Raw genomic sequence first — 20,820 nt, 5'->3', positions numbered from 1 at the left:
TGAGGGCTCTGGTCATTCCCTATTTACTCCCACTCACCCAAGGCCGCAGACAGACACACGAAGTCACCCAGTTCTGGCTGGAAGATTTTGTGTTTTATAGCAAACCGTATTGTACAGACCTGGGGCCCAGCCCGGCTGGGTCCCACACTTTTCCCCATCGCCGAGTTGCCTTTCTACCTCCTACCAGTTGCCCATCCTTAAGCCTTTCACGATCCCCAGAACCCCCTCCTCGCCGGCCTTTGGTCCGCCCAGTCCCTCCCCCGACCCGCGCACCTCCGTTACCTGAGGTATGTGGCTAGATTCCCCCCTTCCCTACATGGTACAACCCAGCTACCCACCAAAGCCCAGGCTGATGGGCGGGGCCTGGGCCCGACTCAGCCCCCTGGCTCCCCAAACCCCACCCCTGCCCTAGGGGGGCGGGGCCAAGAACCTGTTACAAAGTTCCCGTGGCAACCGAGGCCATTTCCAGCCTTAGCACTGGTTTTGGAAGGTGTCCATTGGCTATTTCTATGGCAATAAGGAGTGGCTGTTCCCTGGGCAAACGGGGTACAAGTTTCCATGACGATTAAAGAGTGGGAAGAGCAAAGCTGTAGGGCTCCCATCTTCCCCAACATTGGACGGGCACCCCACCCCCACCCCCGTCAGGAGTGGTGGAGCCGCTCAATACAGTAGAACAAGAGAATGCCTCGGGGTGGCAAAGTCCACACTTGAGTGTCCACTGGTTCAGTTTCAGTCCAAGCTGATCAGGTGCCTCACACTCCGGCTCCCCCAGGTCTGAGGTTCCCCCGGTTCAAGTAACACTTCAGTACAGATGAATGTTCAAGTATTGTGTGGGGAGGCAAGTAGAGGGCTGGGGTACCCCTCAACACTCCCCTGGTCCAAGCTAAACAGAGTAGGCCCTAATCCCCACTCCTCACAATAGCTGCCATTGTCAGTGACGTTCAAGAAGTCAGGGCTGAGGATGCTGGGGGGTAGGAACTGAAATCTGGGGAGTAAGGTGAGGGGTGACCCCTTGAGAGGGTACTAATGCTCTCATACCTGCTCTCACCCCCTTCCCCTCACTCAGCCCTGGCTTGCCCGAGGTTCCCCAAGTCCCTCTACCTGGATACCCAACTGCTCCTCTGATTTCCCTTTTTGGCCCCATCTCCCACCCCCCTAACTCCAAGTATCTGATCTTTGTTCCCTGAACCCTTGGTGGTCTGCTTTCTGCACCCCTCCCCCAGCCCATCCTCCACCTCCCCCAGTCCCCTGGCTCTCGGTATCCTGTGTGCAGATACCCTTTCCCCATTCTCCCCACCTCAAACTTGCACCTTAACCCCCCCTACCATCCCTTTGGCTCAGTACCCCCCAGTACCTTTGACCCATTCCCCCCAGGGGATGGACAATGAAGCAAGTGGAAGGGGGAGGGGATGCGAAGAAAAGACCCCCAGAGATATCAGTGCAGGGGGTAAGGAAGGGGGAGGCTGGCTCAAATGCCTGGGAGGAATCCCAAGTCATAATAAGGTAACTTGGCCTCCTGGCACGGGTGAAATGGAGGCCCGAGGTCCAGGCTCCAGGTGAGTCCTGGGGGAGGGCAGGGGGCACCCAACTAGCTGTCCTTGAGAAGTAGCTTCTCCTCTGGGCAGTGGAAAGGGCCAGGGGGTCCAGCGGCTGCAAGCCGGGCACAAGCTTCAGGTGAGAGCTGGCGGCAGGAGCGCAGATCTAGGCGGCGTAGGCGTGGGCAGCGGCGGAACAGCGGGAGGCAGTGGTCTGTGAGACGGTGGCAACCTGGAGATGAGGCAGTGGTAGCTGAGCCTAGGAAGGTGAGCGGGGGCCGGGCACTGGCTATGGGACCAAAAGGCTAGCAGAACAGACAGACAGTAGGCTTACCAGCAAGATTGAGGTGTACGAGGGTTTCCCGGAGTGGGGAGGTGGGGGCCGTGAGGAGGTGGACACTGGGATCCCCAACATGGGCGCAGTGGCTCAGGTCCAGGGCGCTCAGCTGGGGGGCGTGGCGCAGCAGGAGCCGCAGGGAGGCATCTGTCAGCTCGAGGCCTGCCAGGCGCAGCTCTGCCACCCCCTGCAGCCGCCCACGGCTCTCCGTTTGCCCTGGGCAGGCAGTGAAGAGATCAGCGCTCCTAGCTGCTCCTGTCCCTGACCCTCGGCTTCCAGACTCATGTTCCTTACTATCCCTAAACCTGCTCCCACTCTAAGAGGGCCTCAACTTGCACTCTGTGTGTGGCTTGCTTTTCTCCCAAATGCCTGTACAACCTGACTTCATCTCAGCTGCCCATTGCTCATTGTCACCTCTTCAGCAAAGCCTTCCAGGGTTACTCCATTTGAAGCTGTGACTTCTCTGGATTATTTCCCCCCCTTTTCTCACCATTTGACATATTTTATTTTTTCTCCTCCCACCAGAATGTCAGTTCCATAAAGGCAAGAATTTTTTGTCTGTCCTGCTCTTGCTCTGTTCCCAACAACTGGGACATGGTTGCTCAATATATATATATATTCACTCATCCAACAAATACCTTCCCTAAAGGGACTGCCATCCCACTCCCTCTCCTTCCATGATTAGTAAAGTCACCATCTGGATCCCTTTCTCTCCATTCCCGTCACCACTCTGCCAATATCACTTTTGCCTGAACTCTTGCCCCAGCCTCCTCACTCACTCCAGTCTCTCCTCTTCTTCCTGGCATCCTAAGAGAGCAAACACAAATAAGACGTCATCCCTCCTCAGTTTCTAAAAACTCTGAGGGTCCCTCAGACAAGTCCAACCTCCTTCGTGGAACATGCCAGTTCCTATCAGGTCTCATCCCTTTCACAGATCCTAACTCTTCTCCCTCACCCCAAACACTTGGGCCAGACTCCACAGGTGACCTTGCCCTGAGAGACTCTGCCTGTGGCCACCTATGCTCAAACCCTGGCTCTTAGAGCTGTTTCAGAGGCCTCTTCTGCCCCCATCTCTGGAGTGGAGGTGCTCATGACCGTCATCTCTACACCCAAAGCACAAAGAAAAGGTCTGCTTTTTTTTTTATTGTATCTACCACATTCTTGTATCATATTTTTTTGTTTTTTAAAACTAAGCATTTGTAGTACACCAGCTACCACGAATTGAACACTCATTGTGGGCCAGGCTCAGGCTAAGTGGCTGCCCGCACCAAGGCCAGTGGCTCTTCTATAGCCTCTCAGGCACTGGTTAAAATGGTTGCTGGCCAGCTCCCAGAGTTCAGGCAGTCCAAGGAGGGGTCTTAGGGTTTATTTTTCTAACAAATTCTCCAGTGATGGTGATGCTGTTGCTCTGGAACGAACTTTTAAGAACCACAGCAATGGGAGACAATTCTCTGGTCATCATTTCCATTTACAGATGAGAACGTTGAGGCTCAAATCATTCAGCCATCTGTCCAAGGTTACACGATTCTGAAGTAACAGAGCCAGGACACCAGGCCTGGTCACTCCAAGGCCAAACTCTTATCACAATGCTATCTGCCTCCCGGGCACCAGCCTAGCACTTTGATAAAACTAAACCAGATGTCACAAACTCATGAAACTAGCCTATGCAAGTGTTTTATGGAGTCTGCATAGTGCTAAAAATTTCTTAATGATTAATGCTACAAGAAGGTAATTTATTTAGATACAGCTTTTCCTTTAAAAAATTTTAATATCTGGCATCTCTGGGCTAACCCTTTCACCTAACAGTGACTGGCTGGAGCTGCTGCTAGCTGCCACTCCCTCATTTCCTACACCAAGTCCATCTTTTCTGTTACCTGCTGGGCCACCTCTTCAGGCACCTGACTTGGAGAACTCTGAATTCCACTCCCTCTTCTTTGCCTTTGAGAAGCTCAGAGCCTGGAGAGGGGACACATCTAAAGATGCCCTCAATCCTAGGCTATTGATAAAAGCTATTTGAGAGAAGCAGAGGAAAGAGAGGCCTCTTACGGTGTGAGTTGGGGAACTGGCCATCAGCAATGATTTCACTGAGGCGGCAGTGTTTAATCTAGGCCTTTATGTGGAGAGGTGGGAAAAGCATATGCCAGGCAGAGAACAGCAAGGGCTGAAGCAAGGAAGTAGAACTTGAAGTTTTGCTCCAGGAATGCTACACAAAGCCAGGGAATATGGTAAGACAGGTGGGTGTGGAATCTCAAAATACACAACAGGCTTTGAGGGCCTGGAAGGCTCATCTTTGCAAGCTCCTAATAAAGGGGCTTAAAATGAAGTGATTCAGGCAGGAGGAAGAGATGGGGTCAGTCTGCCACCAACCAACACTGTCTCACCTCATGGAATGCACCATTCCCACCCCTTCACTTCCCAATATTCCTGGCTCAGTGCAATTTCAGCAGGAGTGGGCAATGGGTGAGTTCTCTAGTCTGGCTTTGCTTATGTGACTTGCAGCAGTCATTCAACTCCTCTGGGCATTTGGTGCCTTGTCCAGAAAGTGAAAGAATCCTAGTTGCTTCTCTATTCTTCTGGCAAGGCTGCTGTGAAAGGGAGCTGCTATGAAAGAGAGAGATGAAAACTAGGTGCTGGGTGGGCACAGTCCTTTTGCCCTCACAGAGCTTAAAAACCTAGTGAGAGTAAACATTTTAGTCAAATCATCTCAGTGATATGTTGGGAGGGGACTACTCTCAGAGCTGAAAAGGGACTCTGATCTCAACAGGGAAGAGGATCGTGGAGGGCTTCTAGGAGGAAGTGGCATTTATGCAGAGGCTGGAATGATGATTAGGTGATGATTACATGAAGTGGGATAGAGTATTCCAGGTAAAGAGAAGTGGGCAAAGGCCCTGGGGCTGAGGGAACTTAGCAAGGAGACAGGTGCCTGAAATGTGGCGATAGCACAGGTCAGTGTGAGCCAGACCATGCCTGACAAAATATTGGTCTTTATCTAAAAAGCACTGGGGAGCAATGAGAAAGAGTTTAGAGCACAGGGGTTACATGGGCAGATTTGCCCTTCTGGACAGTTCCCCTGGTTTCAGTGTGGAGACCACAGAAGATGCTGTGAGCATCTCATCTCCTGGCTATAAGAGGAACCCTCAGGCCTCAAGGCTCCCACCCTGTACCTTTGTGTGACAAGGCCTCTGCTCTTTGGACCAGCCTCAGCTCCCAGCATTCCCCTCTGCCAGTATGGGCCTCATGCCCTACACAACTGCTTATTCATGTCTCAGTCCCTGGGATGACTGTCCCTTTCTGGACTCAGTTCAAACAGTATCTCTTCAAGGAGGGCCTCTCTCATGGTTTCCTCCCTCAAAAACACACATGTCCTGACCACAGCCCCTTCATGCTGTGACCTTTTATATCCCAGTCTCTTGTCTGCATGACTGGGGTTTCACGAGGGTGGGGAATGGGGCTGATTCAGCTTGAGGTCTCCAGGGCCGGGCTCAGAGTGTGTTCAACAATAAAAGCTGACTTTACCTGGCAGGATACCAGGGCCTGGCCCAGGGTACAGAGATTGCTGGTCTGACCTGGGAGATGATACTGCCACCCTCACACAACCTTTCAAGTCAACTGGTTCCCTCTTTCTGCTCTACTCCCTCAGGAAAATCTTTATCCTTTTACTACAGGTCAAGGTTTAAATCTATTGCTCAGCTGTAATTTTACTGACTCTGAAAAGGATATGTGTTACCATCATTTAAAAACTAGGATATTTCAGAGGAAAATGTATACTTCTGACACCTCTTGACAAATGGAACTGACTGTCCACACTGGGCCTGCATTCTTCTATGGCGATGATTTCACTGAGGTGGCTGCCATTCTGAAGGGCTTTCCCTTCAAGAAGCCCTGAGCTGGAGCAGTGATTCCCCAATTCCAGTCAACAAGAAGACTGGACAGGGAGCCTCCCAGGGAGACAGCGCCTGACTGAGACTTGAAGAAAGGTAGGGGAGGAAGAGGATATACATTTGCCATGGGGAAGAACAAGTGACCAGGCCCAGGACAGCCACTGTTCACTATGGACGAGGCTCACCAGGAGTGTCCAGCACCCCCCAATGACTTCACTCATATCTGCCATTGGCTATACGCCTGGCATCTTCAAGAATTCTGATGTCATCTTCCCATCCTACATTGTTTCATCACATAATTACTCCCTTCGGGAGTGCAAGGGGCTACATCTTCTTCATCATTGTTCCTTCAACTCCTATCACAGGGCCCAGAACACAGCAGGTATGAATGAACAAAATGGCCAAGCAGGGCCTTCCATTAAACTCATGTGTTATATTCTGCTCTTTCTTCAAATCCTCTAACACCAGCACGAGTCAGTAAAGACCCTGGAGGCCTCATACCCCCACCTCACCCAACCTGTTTTTACAAATGAGCCAATAGAGGCTGCACCTGGTTTGGTGTCAGGCGGAGGCAGCAGCAGCTCGCGGAGCTGAGAGTCTTTAACATCCTCAATCCACCGGAGGTCAAGGAGCCGCAGGGCTGGCAGTGGGGCTGAGCCCAGGGCAGAGACAGAGAGCCAGGAGCAGCCAGACAGCACCAGCTCCTGCAGGCCTGGAGAGGTCAGGAAGCTGGTGCTAGGAGGGCTTTGTCCCATGTCTGCCCCCCTCATCACCCTGTCCTGCCTCACCACCCCTCCCTACCTTGCAGTCGGTTGAGAAGCCACATGAGCTGCTTCTTGGAGACACCTGTCCAGCTGAGGTCCAAGGCCCGGGGCTGGCGACGAACCACACCACTGAGCATGGGCGGGGTTAGTGACTTCCTACGGCTCAGGTCCATTCTCGGCCACAAGCGCTTATCATAGCACCTGACAGCCACAAGGGGGAGACAAAGACATCAGTCCTCAGCTCTCCAGGTGCCCACAAACCTCCCCACACTCACTCAATGGTTCACCACAGCTCTCCTGGCCCACAGACAGCAGGGGCAAACAGGAAGCTCCTGGCCTCAGGCCAAGAGCATTGAGTTTGGGGCTCAGCTCCCATCACTAACTGGATGTGAGACCCCCGGCAAGTCCATTCCTCTCCCTGAGCCTCAGAGGCCTTGTTTGTAACATGAAGATAATGATCCACACTCAGCCTGTCCCACAGGGCTGCCATAGGAGCAAATGAGGTTGTGACAGTTTGCAGGCCTTACATCTTATAAAGCATTCTGCCAAAGATACACACAACATCCTTACATATTGTATTTGATGTAACACCAAAGAGCAATTCTTCATCTCATTGTAATAATGAGAATAACGACAATGGTGACTCAAGCACTCACTACTAGTGTTTAGAAAGGGTTCATTATGAGCCAGTTACTATTCTATGTATTAAGCATTTAACCTTACCAGAGCCCTGTCATCAGCCCCCAGTACCCACGCTGGGCTTCCCAAATTCTCTCTGGCTAAATTACGATGGCTCATGGGCACTTCTCCTCTCCTCTACTAATCTCTGTCTTTGGTCCACATCTGCTCCACTCTGATGGCCCACTGCCCAAGGCTTGACTTACAGGCCTGCTATTTTCTCTGTTTCATTATTGTGTCCCTCTAAGCAGAATGTGTACTCCACAAGGGCAGATCTGGCTTTTTCCCTTCCGAACCCAGCACCGTGCCAGGTGCACATTTGTTGAATGAATGAATGATGCCAAGCCAGCCAGTGTGAATTCCTTGAAGCTCCCACTGAGCACATCCCCCCAACCCCGACAACACACCTCATTTACAGCTTTTCATCTATTCACTCAGTGTTTATGGAAAGCCTGGTAAGGCCCAGAAATTAAAGCCACAAAGATGAACGGGGCCTGAACAGTTCAAAGTTTCCCAATCACAGTATTTCCAAAAGCCTTGACTAGTTCAACATACAGTAAATTAGAAAAGGGTTTCCCAAAAATGTACTTTACCAGGAAACCCTTCCCCCCAACCTCCCAAGGTCATCTATTAACAGTTTGAATCTCAGTTTGAAAATTCTCTTGTAGTGTAGTTCTCAAGGGCATGTCAGGACTAGATGGACTGTCAGAAGCAGCAGGGGTGGTCTGCTTACTTCCCTACCACCTGCCATTCTGAAGGGCTTTCCCTTCAAGAAGCCCTGAGCTGGAGCAGTGATTCCCCAGTTCCAGTCACTTGCTATTCACTTATCTGCAGAACATGAATTTATCTTTAAACAACACCTCTCTGCACTTAAAACCAGTATTGTTTCACATAAATCTGTTAACCTTAGAAATAAATATAATTAAAATAGACAGATTACTAATTTCTAGCTATGTGTTGCTGTGGCTTTAGGCTACCACCTAAAGACCATTTCTGTTCAACAGGGAGGTTAAGTATTAAAAGGTGCTAAAGATACAATAGCACCCAATGGACAGACTTCCTTTTCAAAACCAAGAGAAGGATTAAGCTATGTTTCTGTGCCACTTAAAACTACCAGGCATACTCCAGAGCCCCAGTATGACATTTCAGTGCACACAGGAGACACATACACACTAAGGCTTCAATCACTCTTCCCACATATTGCCTCCCACCACTTGCCCCCTTCTCCTGGCATTCTAGCCTCTCCCTCTCCTTATTCCTTCCATTCAACTAATAAACATTTGCAAATTTTTCCAATTCTAAAGAGGCAAGGGGGGAAAAAAACCCCACCCTCAATAGCTTCCCTGCTCCTGCCCCCACATACTGCCCCTTTTCTCTTCCCACTCAGTGAAATACTGCTCCATTAAAAGTCTTTCTCTGCCCACTCTGAGCCAGTCTTGAGTACCAAAGTCAACTGCCACCATAACTACCTTGAAGCCTTACTGGCACTTCCATAGCTAGAAGGGAGCCCTTCCTCCTGGGGGCACACAGAAGTCACCAACAGTTTCTGTCTCATACTCCTCAAGAGCCAGGGCAAACCACCTGCCCACCTACAGACACACAATGCTGTACGGTGCCAACATATACCAGCACATGTTGTACCTCTGCTGGAAATGCCAACCAACCCAGATCCTTCAAGGCTCAGCTCCAGTGTCTCCTCTTCCAGCAAGTCTCTCCTGACTCTTCTTGGCTGGAGCTAATTGGTCTTTTTGAACTTTTTAGAGTTCAAGAAAATAAGGCCCAGAGAGGGCAAGAAACTTGTTCAAAGTCCCACAGATACTAACCAACAGTCACTGAGGGCCCTGGAGAGGGAGCCTCCCAGGCAGAAAGTACCTGACTGAGACTTGAAGGAAGGGAGGGGAGGAAGAGGGTGTATGTTCCCCATGGGGATGAACCAGTGACCAGACCCAGGACAGACAGAAAATGGAGGGCTCTGCGGACTTCAGGCAGCAGGAACAAAGAGCAATTCTTCATCTCATTGTAATAATGAGAATAACGACAATGGTGACTCAAGCACTCACTACTAGTGTTTAGAAAGGGTTCATTATGAGCCAGTTACTATTCTATGTATTAAGCATTTAACCTCACCAGAGCCCTAGAAGGTACACACTGTTATTACCATCTCCTTTTTAGAGTTCAAGCAAATAAGGCCCAGGGAGGGTAAGAAACTTGTTCAAAGTCCCACAGCTACTAAGTGGAATCAGAGCCAGGACTTAAACCAAGCTGGTCTGGATCAAGACCCTGAACTCTGAATGGGGAAAAAGGCCAGGAATGAAGCTGCAGAGGCTGCCTAGAGTAGAGGTGCCATGTCAAGGAGGGCTGCATTGTGAGGCTGGACTGTTGTGGCCAGAGAGCCTAGAGGCAAAGGGTATGAGTACTATAGAGATCTAAATTCCAGTTCTGCCACCTCTGTGTTCTGATTGACCTTATGCAAGTTGCTTGCCTTCTCTGGGCCTCCAATCTCCAAACCATCTAGTGGAAATAGGCAGCACTTCCTTCAAAGGTTTGCTGCAAAGATGAAGGGCGACAACACAGGGGAAGTGTTTAGTGCCATCACAGGGGCACTGTTCATGTCCAAGTGCCCAAGAATTCGTTATGAGGGCAACAGGGAGCCATACCTCAGTTCTTCCTAGACTAGGGAATGACACTAAGGTGAGAGAGGCAGGAAGAACTATGAAAGGCCAAGGCCTGCTCTCATCCAGGGGTCAGGGCTTGATGTGCAAGTCCCCTAGCCTGACCAAGTCAGCCCCTGATTAAGCTCACATCCAAGCCTGAAATTCTAGTCTTAATCCTCTGTCTTGCAGAGGCCCTCTAGGGACACAGAAATGGACCAGCCCAACTGCTACCTGTAAGGAGCTCACAGCCTCCTGGGTTCCAGTCAAGGCCAATCCTTCCATTCAGCTCTATAGGCTCCCTGATGCTACTACTGCACTCCAATCTGTCCACTCCCAAGCCTTCACTTACTCCCAGTTCCAACTGGCCTTGACCTTTTGTTCCAATCCCTTCCTTGCCACCCTGTCTGCCCATGGACGCCAAAGACCCAGCCATCTGCCCTGCAACTCAATAGCTTCTCCACACTTTCTCTAACTGCCTTTTCTTCTCGCTCTTGGTAAATGACTTTGCTTCACAGTTCCAAGAGAGAACAGAAGCCACCAGACAGGAAAGCCTGAAACATCCTGCTCTCCCACCTACAAATTTCTCTCTAGCTCCACCTTCACTACCTCTTTCCACACTCTATCCTGATTTCCTCCCTTTTATTCATTCAACAAGTTTTCTTCCATTAGCTACTGTATGACAAGTACCACCTCAGAAACTAGGGACACAGTAGTGAACAGATGAAGTCTCTGCCCCATGTGACCTGGCTTTGGTTCCCCCACCCCCAAACAGCACAGCCAAGGATACCAAGGCTCCTTGTGGCAAAATCCAACTGCCATTCCGGGTCCTTAATCTCCCATGGCCACTCGCTGACATCCACCACTCTTCATCACCCCTCCTTCCTCAATCTCTCTCCTGTAGGACAACCTCCCTTGATCTCCTCCAAGTCTTTGGCTGCTCTTATGCTAACTCACAAATACTGACATCTTGTCTTCTGCCCTCTTCCTCGAAGCTGCTACCTATACGTTGAAAACTCTCACCAAATTTGGGCCTTCCTCTTGAGCATCAGACCTGCACGTCCAGCTGCTCTCCTGCCAGCTCCTGACTGGCCCACAGGCCTTTCAGACCAAACATGTCAGTCTGAGGACTTCACTTTCAACTGGAATCTGTTCCTCCTCTGGTATTCCTGGGTTTGGGGAATGACACTGTTGCCTACCCCAGCTTGTAGGCCAGATATTCACCTGAGTCACCCTATTGCCCCCATAATGATTTAGTCACCAAATCCAAGCCATTCTGTTTCTTATAAAGTTATTAACCCAAGTCCCTCCTCTCAATCCCTACTGGCCCTGCTTCTGTGCCAGGCCTGACAGAGCCTCCTGACTTGTCCCACTGTGGCCCACCACAGGCCCTGCCCTGCCTACCCTCATTCTCCCCCATTCTTCTTAGCAAAAGGCACCATCTTATTGAGTGTGTAGCACCTTTCAGGTACTGTGCAAGTGCTTTCCAAGAACCACCTCATTTAATCCCCAAAAGGTATGAACATGAACCTCAGACTACAAATGAGAAAACTGAGGCCTTGAAAGGTGTAGCTATCTACCCACGGCCTACATCCATGAAGTACAGGAGTCACAGTTGATAAAACCAACAGTTGATAAAGCCCAAGCTGGAACCACTGTGAAGTTCAGCCTCTCTGCTTTGCCCATTTCTGGTCATAAGTCTCTCCCTGAGTCAGAAATCAAGGCCTCTTCAGTTCTGGGTCCTGTGTAGCAAGCACAGGGCTGGCTCTGATGAAGAGGCCTCAGCAAACATTTCCTCAATTACTACATAAGGCAGAGGTGGCAAGTGCTGTAACTATTTCCTTCTATGTTGCAGGTTGACTGGGAGCTCTTCAAGGTCACAGATCTATGTTCTGAGGTTGTACAAGTCTGTGCTTTCATTAAATATTTGTAACTGAGTGAGTTAACTATTAAAATCAAGACATTGAGTAATTTCTATCTCCTAAATACTATCTTCATCTTTATGTATATTAGTTCACAACAACCCCATGAAGTAAATGGCCCTCTTGGTTTAACAGATGTAAAAACTGAGACACAGAGAAGTTAAGACACTAGCCCAAGTAGCATATGGCTCATCAGAAGAACAAAGTTCAACCACAGGCAACTGACCTCCAGAGCCTACACTCCATCCTTAGCCCTACAGCCTCCACAGAGACCAGAAAGCACAAATTGGCACCCCAAAATGCAGAGGAAAAGGACTGCAGTTTGAGTTGAGCCACTAACTTGTACTGTGACTTCAGGTGTCCCTCCTTCCCTCTCAGGGCTGCTAATAAAAGGAACAAATCAGCTAACATCTATTAAGTGGACAGAATGTCTTGTCCACAGAAATGTCTGGAAAAAACGTGACTTTACTCATTTAATAAATATTTCTTGAGCATCTACACTGCCCCATATTGTGCTGGGAACATTAAGATAAAACAGACAGTTATCTGTCCCACTCCAGCAGCTGATGTAAACATGAAAACGAAAAGAATGAAGGCTTGCCAGCATACACAAGGCCTCCATAAGCTCTGTAAGGGGAGCAGAGTGCCACAGGAGTTTGACTGGTGGGTGGGGGGACAGGATCAAAGAGGAAGACCAGGGGTTTGGGAGGATGACTGACATTTCTAAACAAACGAGGTTCAGGAAGCAGTGGGAGATGGGGGGCGACTAGCAGAGGGAGTTGGTGGTGACTCTGGGACATGAAGAAGTTATAAGTGGAGTTAGGAGACCCAAGCATGGCTGCCTCTGAGAGGGCAGGGGCTACCTCAGCATAGAGCTTTTTTTATGTATAAATGGAACCAGTAAGAAGCCTATTTTCAGAAGAGGGAGTGTGGAAAGCAAGTGAGATGATGCATGTACCGCAGTGAACACTGCTTGGCACACACTAAATACTCATAAATGATAGTTATTATTTAAGAAGAAAGATTCTGGAGCCAGAGGGCCTGGGTTCAAACTCCTACTTCTACTGCTTCCTCTCACGACTTTGACCTTAGCTTCTTCTGTAAAGGGGAATAATAGTACCTACCTCACAAAGTATTGTGAGAGTTAAAAGAACTCAAAAATGAAAAGCAGCCTGTGCAAATATACCATACTGCAACTGTACACAGTACAGAAGTATTATCAACACAAGAACAGGGCCCAGAGAGGATCAGGGACCTGTTACAGGTCACACGGCAAGTGAAGAGAGTCTTGGCAATGGTACCCCAAGCCTTTCCAGGCCACTCACCAGCGGCTCCAAGTCCGGCAGACTCGCATGCAAACGCATAGCTCTCGGGGACTGAGGTGCTGGAAGACACGGAGCCAGGCGGCACGGGGCAGGGGATGGTCGGATCCAGCAGCCAAGGGCAGCGTGTCAGGCTCAGGGCTTCGAGGTGGGGGCCGTACTACATGCCGCTCCAGCTGTGGGGGCCGGGGCGGTGGGGCGGGGCCCAGGGGCCAGCTGAGGAGGGGCCCCCCACTGCCAGGGCGCACAGCCCGCCGCCCCCCGCGGTTCTCCTTCTCGCCTGAGCTGCCCCTGGCTGGCCGTCGCCCATTCCGGGCCTCGCCAGGGGCCTCATCCTCACTCAGCGATGTGCCTGACGAGTCAGAGTCTGAGTCTGAGTCCGAGGAAGATGAGGACGTGTCAGGTACCCGCTCCAGCAGCTGGCACATCCTCTTGAAACGCTCCAGCTTCTCCCTTTGTGGTGATGGGGATGGCACTGCTGGGCCATCAGCAGAGGCCAAAGGTGGCTTTGGTTTCTGCAGGGAGATGGGGAGGCTGTTCTAGGGCATGGCACACACTTTCCCACCCCCCAGTCCCTGAGAATCAGCAGGGGATGAACAGCCCAGGGGACAGTCCTGAGTTCCAGCTCCAGCTCTGCTCCTGAGAAAGTGAGGGCCTCAGCCAAGTCATGCCCCTCTCTGGACTTCAGTTTCCTAATCTGTCATATGAAGGCACTAACTCAAAGAACTGAAAACCTTATGGGTTTCAATAGCTTATGAATTCCCAAAAGCAGTGAGATACAAAGAACAGTTAAGAGACCCGGTTTTGAGTATTGTTTGGCTATCAACTTCATGACCTTGGGAAGCCCCTGCCTCATCACCTCCAGGCAATGCTGGATTGGACAATTCCAAGAGTCTACTCAACATGGTGAGAGTAACAGCAATCATCTGGCCCTGGGCAGAGCATCCCTCATAGACTCATCATGTCCTCACAGTGCTCAAATGGAGTGGCTACCTAAGTCACTTTTTTTAGATATGAGGAAACTGAGGCTAAGAGAATAAGTGACTTGTCCATAGTTAGAAACTGACAGATGACAGAAGCAGGATTTGAACAGTCTGGTAGACTCATGTTTAGCGTCAATGCAAAGTGAAATCTGAATTCCACCTTTGCTGTGTGACCTTGGGTAAATCTTTAAACCTCTCTGAAACTCATTTTCCTCAAATCTAGCTGAATTTTATAGTTTACAAGGCTCATTTACTTTCAGTAGATGTAAACAGTTCTGTGGGATAGGTGGATAAGGTAGATAATATCATCTCCATTTCATGGATGAGGAAACTGAGGCTCAGAGAAGCTGACAAGTTGCCAAGATTACACAGGGAGTCAGCAAGAGGGAATGTGAACTCAGTTCTTTCCGCTTTAAGGTTTGGAAAGATGAGGCAAATGGGTCAGATGATACCCTGAGGGTTCTTGGAAAGTCAGGAGCTCCTGGCCCCAACTCATTCTCCCCCTCCACCCTTCCCAAAGGTCAGATGTCTGCTGTGGCCACGTGGGGCAGGGGCAGGGGCAGGACAAGGAGAGCAGGAAGGGACAGATCTGTCTCCAGGGTGGAGGGTGGAGCAAGGAAAGGTGGGAGGAGGAGGGAGGAGGTCTCCGGCACACCTCCCAGTTCTCGGGAGGGAGCCCAGGGTGGCAGGACAAGAAAGCCTGGCTTGGATTCAGAACCCTGGGGGGTAGAAGGCCGGGGCCGCCTGGGTCCAATCCTCGGAGGAGGCAGGCATCTCCACCCACCTTCTTCAGGTGCCTTTCTCGGACTCCTTTCACCTACCAGGATGAGGGAGATATGGGGAAAAGGAGAGACCCCATTAGCCCCTCATTCACCAAACTAAGATCTATGCTGTCTTCTTAAACTACAAATCCCAGAAGCCCCCATCGGAGGGAAAACTGAGCATGCTCACCTTCCAACCAGAGTCTTGGCTGGCTGAGCATGCTCTCACCTCCTCTTTCTAGCCCCCACAGGCCCTTTCCAGCCCCTCCTTCCTCCTCTGTAGCAGCTAATTTGAGTATGCTCTCTCTCCCTCCTCTCTGAAGCACCCGAAGCTTCCCTGCAGTGCCTGTTGCTTCCCACATATTACCTCTCCTTCACACACAACATGCTTCATCTTCTCCCCAACACCTCCTGAGCTACATCCCCTGATAACCCCTGGGGAACCCATCAAGCACTGCCTCCCAGGACAACCCACCCCCAAAAAGAACAGACTACCACTCCCAGAATCCCTTGGGCTGGACCTAATGAGCATGCTCCCTGGCTCACCTTTTTCCTTGGGGTGGGGGTCTCATTCCCTGCCTCCCTCTCTTTTCTTTTGGGGGGCCCAGGCATGTCCTCCGGGGGGGGCCCAGCAGATAGGGGGCCCTTGCGCCTGGGTGGGGGTGGTGGAAGTGGCGGCTCCTCCGTCAGCTTCCATCCACTCCCCAGGCTGGCGCCCTCCTCGCCGTTGTCAGCCCTGCGGCGGCCTGGTCCCTCACCTGAATCCTGGGGAGATGGAAGCTGGGGGTGAGGTTATGCACAGCTCCCCAATCCACCACCTACTCAGAGGCCAGCAACCAGCTCAGCCCCTGCCCCTACCTTGCTGGTCCGGCCTTCCTGGGTGCAGCGAGGGCACTCCCAGCAGTTAGGTATCTCCGCATTGATGACACCCTCAGCCTTCCCCATCTGTAGGCAGGAGGCAGGGAGTGGACGGAAGGTACTGGTAAACACAGAGGCAGTGTTCCCCACCATCCTGTTCCTTGATAATCTGCCCCACCCCGGATTCCATGGTCCCCAGGGCCATCACCTTCAGGCAGCCAGGGTGGACGATCTCGTTGCATATTGTACACTCCATGAGGCTCAAACCAAATTTCTCCTCCTCTCCCTCCACTGTGTCCTCCTTCCCAGCCTCCCCACACAAGAGGCACACAGCTGTGTGTGGGAGCACGGGCTGTTGGGGAAGAGGGGGCATCAAGAACCTCAAAAGCAGGCAATAGGGGAAAGACTCTTCTGAGGACTGTGGCCAGTTGCTGGATAAGGTTCAGAACCCATGGGCCAAGCTGGCTTAAATCCTGAATTTGTTCCTTTCTGGCAGTATGACCCTGAACTACGATTTAACCTCCTTATGTTCCCCATTTCTCCATTTGTAAGGTGGGGCTAGGAAGTTTTCCCTAGGAGGGCTGTTAAGAATGAGATTGTGTATGAGAGGCACTCGATACATAGTTACCTCTGTTGTGTTGTTGCAGCTGAATCTAGGGCTCTGTGACCATGAAATTGTAGCCAGTTTTGGGGAGGAAGAAAGACCACAGGCAAATATGGCAATACTGACAGAGTTGGAGGTTACTCAGCAGCAGCCTGGGATGACTCTGAATTTGCTCAATGGGCAGCCAAGGGTTGCTCTGGATCCCACAATGAACCCGGTTTCTGAAAAACTCCTGGGAACACTAAAAACAGCTGGCTGGTCCTAGGGGAAAGGGAGCAGCCTTCAGACAATGTGAATTGTGGGGGGAGAGTAGTAATACTGGGTCATCTCAGGGATGCTGAAATTTGTGAGACAGGCTCAAGGAAGTAGCAGGTAGGGAAAGAGGGAACAGGAAAGTGAGGCAAGAATTGGGGCACAAAGGAAAAGGAGAGAGGGGCTGTGGGGTGAAAAGACCAGGCAGGAAAAAGTATCTGGAACAAAGAAGGTAGTGGTGTGGGAAAGGGACGCAGAATGTAGCTGCCTCCTCATGGCTGCTGGCGAAGGGCTGCTCTCCAGCCCTGGGAAGCTGAAAGGATGAGGAAGACCAGGAAGAAAACCACGTTCTTCAGATACCTACTATGTGCTGGACCTTGTAGCAGGCACGTTCACACACATGCTAGTGTTTAAAATCTTTACAACTCAGCAAAAGAAACATTTTAGCGAAAGTACCTTGGGGTTCAAAGTGATTCACTCAAGGTCACACAAAGGTAAACCCAGCCTTAAATACAACATTCTGACAGGTAAGGAAGAGGCCAAAAAAGGCTAAGACCTACTCACAGGGGCCACCTCTGGGGTTGATCCCTGTGCACAGATTTCTCTAGGGAGGGGCATGATAGGGGATGGGCTTTTTATTAATCTAGGCGTCTGAAAGTTGGGAAAAGCATGAAGGTGAGGACTAGGTGGGATTCTTTGGTGTGCCCTAACATTGCCCCAGCTTGGATCTGAGCACGGAATGGGGCCTGGGGACATCTGAGTGAATGGATGACCAAGCAGTAACTCTACAGTATACTCTAAGAAGCAGCCACCAGCCACCCCAGAAAGGCACCCAGAGCAGCTGGGGAAGGGTGCCTGAGGAGTTAGGGGCAGAACTCACCGCAGTGCACTGCCGGAGCAGGCACGACTGCTTCATGCGCCCGGGCCCCCCAAACTTCTTCATGTCTCGGCAGAAGTGGCAGTCCCCGCACTCAGTTCGCACACAGGCCCGGCAGCGACGGCAGCGGGTTCGGCGTCGGCGCGCTCCGGCCCCCGGCCCCCGGCTGCTCGACGACATTGGGGGCGTCAGCAACGCCGAGGGCTGTAGGTGAATGGTGGCAGGGTCAGATGGGCCCTCTGGGGCCCTTGCCTGGGAAACTCCTAGCAGCTCCCCCCATTCCTAGGCAGCCAGGGCTTGCCCTCCTACCCAGGGAGACAAGTAACAAGGAGATCGCCCCTCCTACAGCAGGTGGGGAAGCCACTCCTACTCAAGGCCTCTGTCCACTCAAGTCACCTGGCTCCTCGGGGAGCCTGAGAACTGGCTTCCTGACCTCACTCCTAACACTTCCTCAGCACCCCCTTGCCTAGCCCAGAGAGACACTGGGGTCTCTCCACTGCCACCCCCACACCAAAGCTCCTTGGAAAGCCAGGGGTGCCTTATCTGTGGAGAAATCCCAACTCTCCCCGTTATCCAAATTTACTACACCCCATGCCCTCCCCAACCTAAAATTTCTCAGACTTACATCCAAGACACCCATAGAATCCTAGGTGGAAGCTCCACACCTCTCTTTTTACCTCCTTCCTCTCACATAAAACCACCACCCAATCTTTCCCCAAAAACAGATAACTCCACTAGATCCAATGGGATCCTTGCCCGACCACATGTCTAAAGATTCACTCTGCTGCCCAACTTTCCAAAGTTCTCAGACCACCCCCACCCACCCCCGCCGAGATGCTGCTTCAGAGTCCCTCCAAGCTCAAGATCTCAACTCCTCTGCTCCCCATAGAGCTCCCCCTGCTCCAAGATACTCTCCTCTTCAGTTTCTCAGGTGAACTTGGGCTATCTCCCAGATTCCCTGGGATTCTAGAATCTAGTCTGACATTTCTACAGAACTCAGGATGGGCTTAATCCTACATGCCCCCTCCCACCTCCGCCCCCAGCTTCCCAAGCTACTTCCATTCCCTAATTGTCTAGAATTCCTTGGGCTCCCCTTCCCATATAAACCAGATCCTCCGAGAATTCCATAGACTCATCAGGCCTAGGGGTCTTTCCAAGGCTAGAATCTTACCCCTGCTTCCCCCTTTCCAGGGACTTCTAGACCCATCCACTGGGGGAAGGGACCCTCCAGCGCTCCAGGGGAGGGGCCTAGAGGGCGGGGACTGCAGGCGGGGATTGTGGGGTGGTCTGCAAGGGGAAGCGGAGTCTAGGAAGGAAGGCCAGTTCCCCAGGGTTGAGAGGTAACAGGAAGGAGAGCTGGAGATGAGTTTGGAGCAGAGAGGGCGAGGCTGGGGGCGGGGAAGGTAGAGGGAGGCCGGGTTGAGGATGAATGGGAGTGGGAGCTGCCCAGGTCTGGGAGTGAGGAGGAGCCGCGTGAACCCACCTCACACGTGTCCCGGGAGCCATCTCTCCCTTCTCGGCAGCTCCCGGCGGGTCGGCGGCCATCGGCGGCGGGGGGGCCGGGCGGCGCGGGGCGCGGAACGCTCAGAACGCCGGGGTCCACGGCCCCCCGAGGGCGCTCGTCCCCTCCCTCCGGCGGAGGCCGGGACTGCAGCGAGTGGAGATGGAGGGCGCCGGGGACGAGGCCCTCCCACGGGCTGCGGCGCGGCCCTTCCAGGGGGAGGTTCTGCTCTGGGGTGCTCAGTCCTCCCAGGCCAACGGGGGGGTCCTCGGGAGTAGGGTGCTCAGCTTCAGCCCGGGCCCCACTCAGTCCGGGGTCCGAGTCCCAGCTCCCCTCCCTCCGCCCCGCCTCTCCCCAGTGCCCCTGGCTCTTTAACTGGCCCCTTCCCGACCCCCACTGCCCACGGGTCCAGGGCCAGGCCTGGGACCCCCACCGTTTCCGGGGTTCAAGCCCCGCCCACCGCCGGTTCCCGGGGAGGGGGGTGTCCCTGTAACCTGCCCCCCTCCCCTGGGCTGGTTCCTGGACTGCGGCCCCTGCCCTACGGCTACGGGGTGAGCAGTGGGGGTTGAAGGAAGCTACGGCGGCCCCGCCCCCCCAGCCTGCGCGCGTCCCCCGCCCTTTCCCCTTCCCCCAGCGCGCGACCCTCGGGAGATAGGGATTTAAATAAAATTTGAATAAATCCCCTTTCTCAAGCTGGAGGGTGGAAGGAAAGGATGGAAGACGGCAGGGAAAAGGGAAGGGAGCAATCGGGGTGCCTTAGCCCCCCCAGGTCTCCCGGCCCCGCGCTGCTTCAGTCCGGGGCCCTGGCCGCCTCTCTCATCCCTCCTGAGCTCCTTCCTCCTTCCTCCTCTCTTCCCCCTCCCCTCTCTCCTCCTCCTCCTTCTCCTTCTCCTCCTTACTCCCTCCTTCTCCCAGAGAACCCCGCCCCCTGCCTCCTCCCTCCCTCATCTCCTCCACTTTCCAGGCGAATGGGCGAAGGGCACGACGGAAGTCGTAGTTCTATGGACGGGGCTGCTACCGCTGAACAACAGGATGCTGGGCCAGCGGGGCCTACAGACAAGATGGCGGAGGACGGTCCTCGCCGGGAGCCGAGGATGCCGGGAGTTATAGTCCGATTGGTAGGAGGTTCCCCGTTGCAGAGCATAGAGAAGCCGGAACGATGACTACAAACAAGATGGCGTTTTCTCCCGACCCGACCTCCTTCCCAGGCACTCGCACGCACTCCTGTCCACAACCCTCTGCGTATGTGGTACCTGACGGGAGTCGCAGTCCATCTGCTGCCTTCTCGCTGCCATTTCTACTCGTCAGGAACAATGGAAAGGTGAAAACGAACAAGGACTACAAGCAAGATGGCGGAAGAGGGGCGTACACCTGACTAGTAGGTGATCTTATGAGGTGCGATGGGAATAGTAGTTTTCCAGCCTTATAGTGCTCCTTAAGAATGGCAGAACCAGGAGGATAAGGAGACTACGATAAAGATGGCAGGCTACCTGGCCTCTCCCCGTCGCCTCACTCTATCACCTTGGGCACCTCTCTCTCCTGTAGTATGGAAATTCCCCTCCTGCTGGCGCAGAGCCTGACGGGAGTTGCAGTCTTCCCTGCTCTCTTATTTTAGGTCGAGACAATGGAGGGGAAAGGGGCGGGGAGTACCGATAAAGATGGCGGCCGAAGGGAAAGGAAGACGGCGACTTGGGATTTGTAGTCCACGCGTTTAAGGCTGCTCCTTGTGGAAACGTGGGAAAGGTGGCGGCCTATCATTAGTCCTGCTGGGGGACGTAGACAGGACGTGGACTGTAGAAATGTGCACCATGGCGGACACGCCAACTTGTGAGTCAACGGAAACGGACTCTCTCTCCTTTTCTCCCCGCCACCCTCTTCTGAACGACGTGCCGAG

At 52.5% G+C, this 20,820-nt stretch overlaps 1 protein-coding gene across 6 annotated transcripts; it reads right to left on the bottom strand.

The window, feature by feature from the left end:
• Positions 1-71: 71 nt before the first annotated feature.
• Positions 72-19,533, bottom strand: FBXL19 (F-box and leucine rich repeat protein 19). 6 transcript variants are annotated; one of them, XM_036927249.2, is made up of 12 exons: positions 18,909-19,532; positions 17,429-17,629; positions 15,901-16,044; positions 15,693-15,779; positions 15,381-15,614; positions 14,729-14,890; positions 13,094-13,605; positions 6,555-6,718; positions 6,304-6,465; positions 2,652-2,679; positions 1,870-2,088; positions 72-1,767 (listed from the first exon to the last, which is right to left on the bottom strand). In XM_036927249.2, the coding sequence occupies exons 2-12, from the start codon at positions 17,603-17,605 to the stop codon at positions 1,671-1,673; spliced, it is 1,986 nt and encodes a 661-aa protein (XP_036783144.2). In that variant the 5' UTR covers positions 17,606-17,629; positions 18,909-19,532; the 3' UTR covers positions 72-1,670. The 6 variants fall into 6 exon arrangements, with proteins under 6 accessions (XP_036783144.2, XP_036783142.2, XP_036783145.1 ...); XM_036927247.2 differs by lacking the exon at positions 2,652-2,679 and having other exon boundaries at positions 18,909-19,533; XM_036927250.2 differs by lacking the exon at positions 2,652-2,679 and having other exon boundaries at positions 14,858-14,890; positions 18,909-19,531.
• Between the last annotated feature and the right edge of the window lie 1,287 nt (positions 19,534-20,820).

The sequence above is a fragment of the Manis pentadactyla genome, chromosome 10 (assembly GCF_030020395.1).
Source record: "Manis pentadactyla isolate mManPen7 chromosome 10, mManPen7.hap1, whole genome shotgun sequence".
NCBI classification, from domain to species: domain Eukaryota; kingdom Metazoa; phylum Chordata; class Mammalia; order Pholidota; family Manidae; genus Manis; species Manis pentadactyla.
The sequence above is the reverse complement of the archived record's forward strand: the minus strand, read 5'-3'. Positions and strand labels throughout refer to the sequence as shown.